Genomic DNA, 7,261 nt, shown 5'->3' with positions numbered 1-7,261 from the left:
TATCCGCTATTGGACGCAGTTTATCCCGTCTTAAATTTGATTGATTATTTACGTTAAAAAATACCTAAAGATGTATTTGGAAAGTTGTTTGACATGTTTGGACAAAGATTACAGGTAACTTATTAGATATTTCTAGTCATGTTGCGCGAGTTGGAACCGGTGTTTTTCTGGATCAAACGCGCCAAATAAATTAACATTTTGGAGATTTAACAACGGAATTAATCAAACAAAATGACCATTTGTGATGCTTAGGGGACATATTGGAGTGCCAACAGAAGAAGCTCTTCAAAGGTAAGGCATGAAGCCTGGTTCCTCTCTAGGTTTCTTCCTAGGTTTTGGCCTTTCTAGGGAGTTTTTCCTAGCCACCGTGATTCTACACCTGCATTGCTTGCTGTTTGGGGTTTTAGGCTGGGTTTCTGTACAGCACTTTGAGATATCAGCTGATGTACGAAGGGCTATATAAATCAATTTGATTTGATTTGATTTGATGAATTATATCGTCATTTCTGAGTTTTGTGTGAGTTTCATCCTGGCAGGATGAAATATTATTGTCCGTGTTTGTTTGATGGAGTGCTGTCCTCAGATAATAGCATGGTTTGCTTTCACCATAGAGACTTTTTGAAATGGTGGCTGGATTAACAAGAAGTAAATATTTAATTTGGTGTATTGCACTTGTGATTGTATGAAAGTTAAATATTTCTAATAATTGAATTTGAATTTGGAGCTCTGCCATTTCACCGGATGCTGTCAAATCGGTCCTGTTAATGGGATTTGATCCCTAAGAAGTTTTAAGAAGAATCCTAGTGTCAGCTAAAGACGTACAGAAATCTCTGGAACATGCTAACATCTCTGTTGATGAGTCTATGATACGTAAAACAATAAACAAGAATGGTGTGGGGGGGACACCACGGGTGAAGCCACTGCTGTCCAAAAAAAACATTGATGCACGTCTGAAGTTCGCAAAAGAGCATCTGGAAGTTCCACAGCGCCACTGGCAAAATCTTCTGTGGAGAGATGAAACTAAAGTTGAGTTGTTTGGAAGGAACAAAAACTATGTGTGTAGAAAAAAAGGCACAGCACACAACATCTAAATCTCATCCCAACTGTAAAGTATGGTGAAGGGAGCATCATGGTTAGGAGCTGCTTTGCTGCCTCAGAGCCTGGACAGCTTGCTATCATTGACGGAAATTATTTCTCAAGTTTAAGAAGACATTCAGCAGGAGAATGTAAGGCTATCTGTCAGCCAATTGAAGCTCAACAAAGTTGTGTGATGCAGCAGGACAACGACCCAAAACTCAGAAGTAAAACAAAACCAGAATGGCTTCAACAGAAGGAAATACGCCCTCTGGAGTGGCCCAGTCAGAGTCCTGACCTCACCCCGATTGAGATGCTGTGGCATGACCTCAAGAGAGCGGTTCCCACCAGACATCCCAAAAATATTGCTGAACTGAAACAGTTTTGTAAAGAGGAATGGTCCAAAATTCCTCCTGACCGCAGGTCTGATCCGCAACAACAGAAAACGTTTGGTTGAGGTTATTGCTGCCAAAGGAGGGTCAACCAGTTAATTAAATCCAAGGGTTCACATACTTTTCCACCCTGCACTGTGAATGTTTACACAGTGTGTTCAATAAAGATGTGAAAACGCATAATTGTAATTATTATTATTATACATTTAAGCAGGCTGTGTTAGGCAGACTGTGTTAGTCTATTGTTGTGACTTAGATGAAGATCAGATACAATTTTATGACCCATTTATGCAGAAGTCCAGGCAATTCCAAAGGGTTCACATACTTTTTCTTGCCACTGTAAGCATTCAGACCCTTTGCTGTGAGACTCGACATTGAGCTCAGGTGCATCTTGTTTCCATTGATCATCCTTGAAATGTTTCTACCTGTGGTAAATTCATTTGATTGAACATGATTTGGAAAGGCACACACCTGTCTATATAAGGTCCCACAGTTGACAGTTGGGGGAGAAGGGTCTTGGTCAGGGAGGTGACCAAGAACCCAATGGTCACTCTGACAGAGCTCCAGAGTTCCTCTGTGGAGATGAAAGAACCTTCCATAAGGACAACCATTCCTGCAGCACTCCACCAATCAGGTCTTTATGGTAGTGGCCAGACGGAAGCCACTCCTCAGTAAAAGGCACATGACAGCCTGCTTGGAGTTTGCCAAAAGGCACATAAAGGACTCTCAGACCATGAGAAACAAGATTCTTTGGTCTGATGAAAACAAGATTGAACTATTTGGCTTAAATGCAAAGTACCACATCTGGAGGAAACCTGGCACCATCCCTAAGGTGAAGCATGGTGGTGGCAGCATCATGCTGTGGGGATGTTTTTCAGAGGCAGGGACTGGCAGACTAGTCAGAATCAAGGGAAAGATGAATGGAGCACAGAGAGATCCTTGATGAAAACCTGCTCCAGAGCGCTCAAGACCTCAGACTGGGGTGAAGGTTCACCTTTCAACAGGACAACGACCCTAACCACACAGCCAAGACAACGCAGCAGTTGCTTTGGGACAAGTCTCTGAATGTCCGTGAGTGGCCCAGCCAGAGCCCGGACTTGAACCCGATCAAACATCAGAGACCTGAAAATAGTTGTGCAGCAACGCTTCCCATCCAACCTGACAGAGCTTGAGAGGATCTGCAAAGACGAATGGGAGAAACTCCCCAAATACAGGTGTGCCAAGCTTGTAGCATCATACGCAAGAAGACTCAAGGCTGTAATCGCTGCCAAAGGTGCTTCAACAAAGTACTGAGTAAAGGATCTGAATACTTATGTAAATGTGATATTTTAGTTTTTGCTTTGTCATTATGGGGTGTTGTGTTTAGTATGATCAGGGTTGGGTAGGTTACTTTCTAAATGTAATCCCTTGCAGTTACTAGTTACCTGTCCAAAATTGTAATCAGTAACGTAACCTTTTGATTACCTAAACTCAGTAATGTAATTTAGAGGAATTAGAAGAAGACAAAAATATATGTTACCAATTGAACGACATCTATTGCAGGATAAATTAATGTTAAAGTTTACATAGCTGGCCATATATGGATGTTACATTTTACTTTATGGGTTGGTTATGTATACTTCTTCTAACCCATCACCTTCTACTACATTAAATCATATCTTTACATTAATATATAGAATTTAAAGTTCAAAAATTGATGAAGCAACTACAGATTGTCTCTTTAAGTCTATCAAACGTGTACGAGTTTGAGCAAGTGTCCATCAGGCCTATGGATAAAAAAAATGATCAGCATGAATTAGATTGAGCAATAAAAGCTCCATTTTTATTCCATAGGCTGGGATCAACGCACTAGGCAGCTGTTGCAAGAGTGCATTTTTCACTGGCTGTCCCTGGTTTCAAAAACAATGATTGATAGGCAGCTTAAACTTCTTGAATTCAACCATTATTGGGTTCAAATACACATTTAGATTTGTGAACAGCCATCCACAACAATCACAATCCAACCAAAGGCGCAAATGGCTAAATCCGAGAGTAGAAGTATGATTTACATCAATGTGCTACGTAGATATCAACAATAAGTTATATCCGTATCGCCCTAGACTACACCACCACTGTCATCCTTACCTCCAAACATTATTCCAATTGGATAATCGTTGGATGCCGACAACAGTCACACCATTGGAAGACGTAGCTTGGACTGTAGCCTACAAAAGCCTATTCCTGCTCTTCTCCTGCGATCCATCAAACACATTTGGTGTGTCATCATAGTGGTCTCCTTGTGGTCAGACTCCCTCAGGTGGAACAAACTTAAACATGCACCTTTTTTCAATGCTGATTTGAATGTCATTGAGAAAACAGAGAACTGTAAAGGATGTTTTCCTTCAAACATCCTTACTGAATTTCAAAGTAATCCTCAAAAGTATCTGTAGTCCGATTACAATGTTTTTGCTGGTAATGTAACGGATTACTGTTTTTGTAATCCCTTACATGTAACGTAATCCGTTACTCCCCAACCATGTTTTGTCATTATGGGGTATTGTGTGTAGCATGATTAGGGGGAAAAAACAATTGAACCCATTTTAGAATAAGACTGTAATGTAACAAAATGTGGAAAAAGTCAAAGGGGTTTGAATACTTTCTGAATGCACTACATATGGCACATACAGTAGTTTCTCTGTATTGCACTGTGATGGCCATCTGGGTTTGATTTGGTTCCAACAACACACATTTCACCTTTCTTGTCAGGGGCATTCAGGGCTATATATACTGCACCAAACAGGACCAGGTATGAGTAGAGTGACAGAAATCAGAGTGGCAGAGACCAACAATCTCAGCAGACCAACCTGGACTCATGAGTAGATGTAACATAGTAAATGAAAAACCAGGAAACTCAAATTAGCATGATGTGTTACGTTTGGTATGGAATGTATTAATTTGTGGATGTCCATCATTCATTTTGTATGATACGAATTACAATTCATATGAAATGTTATGAATTGCAATTAGTATGATATGCTTCTAATTGCAATTCTTACAACATGTTACGAATTTGAAATATGTATGTTACGAATTCCAATTTGTTGTTGCTAACGTTAGCTAGGTGGCCAGGTGGCTAGCTAGGCTAAGGGTTAAGGTTAGGGTTGAGGTTACGACTTAGGTTAATGTGTTAAGGTTACAGTTAGGGGAAGTGTTAGCTAACATGCTAAATAGTTACAATGTAGCTAAAAAGTATTAAGTAGTAGCAAAGTTGCTAATTAGCTAAAATTCTAAAATAGTCCGTGATGAGATTTGAACACACAACCTTTGGATTGCTATACGTTTGATGATATGCAGTTACCCATCCACCACGATCAACCACCCTCTTTTTGTTATATCCTGAAGTAACCTTCTGTCTTATGTAACATACCATACAAATTTGAGTTTGTCGGATTTCATATACTATGTTATGCCTAGTCTGTGAGACCAGGCTGAGCAGACAGACATCCAGATATTCTGTCTCTTGAACCCAAGTCAATATTATGAAGCAGGAAGCAGCCTCACTAGTCTTTCTCCTCTTCTCCCTGAGGGATTTAGGATCCTCCTAGCATGAACACAGATGTACACTGCTAGATAAGTGTTTCCTAGCTCAGATGAGCAGGATGATATTGTCACACTAACTTTGCGCAATCTAAAACCCTTCATGCTTATTCAGAGTGTGATGACAAAGCCTGTGACGCTCTCTACAATTAACTCAAATTAGCATACATTTTACATTTGGCAATCTCAGATGAACATAAAATCAACAGGAACAGACAGTGATCAATTGCAAAAAACTTGTCCAAGAGCAGAAAATAACAGTCCTCAATCCTCACTAAGATAAAACAGTTTCTCCTAAGCTATTTATCTAATTTAGCCACATTCTACGGATGTCGGACGGATATGATAGAGTGGTGCAATGCGAATGCTAGCCTCCACGTGCCTCTCGGGGACACTCAGAATTGAAAATCTCTCTTCTTCAATTCTGTATGCCCCAGCCAGGCCTGTGGAGGCTCCCATTAGCATTGCACCCCTCTATCATACCCGTGAGCTGGTGCGATGCATCATCACCAACAGGCTCATCTCGAACTGCTCTGTAGCCAAACAGGGTCCTCTTCTAACAGAGAGAGCACTTTATGTGATTTATCACAAGCACTCCCATTGATCAGAACTAATAGAGGGCTGGATAAAAGACCCAACTCTTTTTGGTCCATGGTGAGTGCTGCAAGGCACAATTGTCCAATCAGAGCAAGTAACCTGTGGCTAGATTTATGTTATTTGATCAAAAGCATATTTTCTCTCCTTAGTTACTGTAGCCCTTAGTTACTGTAGCCCTTAGTTACTGTAGCCCACAATAGGCTTTATACGTAATAATCATGATCATTAAGTTAATTAATTAAATTAATTGATTGATTGGTTTTCTTTCTCTGTCCAGGTGGCCGGTTGGACAACAGCAGCCATGTGATTGGGGGGTGGCAAAAAGCAAAGAATGTCCAGGAGGTTCAGCTAAAGCAGCCCTGCAGTGAGAATCTCCCCCTCTGGCGCCTGTTCTTCATGAGGACCCGAAGATGACTGTCACCAGCCGGCAGTCCTTGAATGTCCTGACAGTCATCTTTCTCCTGCTGTCCACTGCAGGTCAGTGCAGTTTTATACACCTTTTTGCTATGGTGTGTGTGTGTGTGTGTGTGTGTGTGTGTGTGTGTGTGTGTGTGTGTGTGTGTGTGTGTGTTAAAGTATATAGTCTCTTCCCACAGTCGCCTGTGAGTCTGGCAAGTGAGACTGGTGTATGACTATCAAGGAACAGTATGCTGCATGGTAAAACATTGATGTTGATTACTGTAACTAATCTGCATTTGTGAAACGGTATGTCGGTAACTGTAATGCACATTATAAAACAACCTGAGGTTTAATAGTATGCAAATAACTTTATTTCGGTTTATAGTCTTTCAGCTCACAGGTTGAGGTTGTAAACGGAACATAAGAGCCAACCTGTTTACTGTAGTATCCTAAAATTGGATAGGTGTTAATGTAACTAACAACATGGCAATATTTACGACAGAGCCCTAACCAGATCCAGCTGTTTTCCCTCTAGTAAGGCTCAGACTGCCTTCCCCCTGGCCTGCTTCACCTTTAAGTCTTGCATCATTAGAGGACTTTATGGTCCACTTCCAATGCTTAGGTGCTCTGCGTCCTTATTGGCAATTCACCCTCTTTATAACTGCAGACCCCTCCTTTATACCCCTCCTTTAAATAAAGGTTAAATAAATAAAATAACAAATATATCCCGTGGTTTATGAGATCAGCTATAGGATCAGAATACCAGAACTAGATTTTGATGACATGATTTTGGCAGTGGCAATTTTTATGAATTGTTCAGCAGTGTAATGGATTGGGGGTAGAAGCTGTTAAGGAGCCTTTTGGTCCTAGACTTGATGCTCCAGTATCGCTTGCCGTGCGGGAGCAGAGAAAACAGTCTATAACTTGGGTGACTGGAGTCTGACAATTTTATGGGCCTTCCTCTGACACCGCCTATTACATAGGTCCTGGATGGCAGGAAGCTTGGCCCCAGTGATGTACTGGGCCGTTTGCACCTTCCTCTGTAGCGCCTTACGGTCAGATGCCAAGCAGTTGCCATACCAGGCGGTGATGCAACTGGTCAGGATGCTCTCTATGGTGCAGCTGTAGAACCTTTAGATGATCTGGGGACCTATGCCAAATCTTTTCAGTCTCATGAGGGGGAAAAGGTTTTGTTGTGCGCTCTTCACGATCGTCTTGTAATA

General features: G+C 41.2%; 1 protein-coding gene across 1 annotated transcript in view; it reads left to right on the top strand.

Moving 5' to 3' along the window:
• Positions 1 to 7,261, top strand: part of shisal1b (shisa like 1b) — a 74,813-nt gene that overhangs the window by 40,656 nt on the left and 26,896 nt on the right. Inside the window, exon 2 of the mRNA XM_021567916.3 lies at positions 5,917 to 6,116. Within this exon, the coding sequence (XP_021423591.2) occupies positions 6,050 to 6,116 (67 nt within the window). The 5' untranslated portion in view covers positions 5,917 to 6,049. The remainder of the gene's footprint in view (positions 1 to 5,916; positions 6,117 to 7,261) is intronic.

This window comes from Oncorhynchus mykiss, chromosome 2, assembly GCF_057628025.1.
Source record: "Oncorhynchus mykiss isolate SJ-2025 chromosome 2, ASM5762802v1, whole genome shotgun sequence".
In the NCBI taxonomy this organism is placed as follows: Eukaryota; Metazoa; Chordata; class Actinopteri; order Salmoniformes; family Salmonidae; genus Oncorhynchus; species Oncorhynchus mykiss.
The sequence above is the reverse complement of the archived record's forward strand: the minus strand, read 5'-3'. Positions and strand labels throughout refer to the sequence as shown.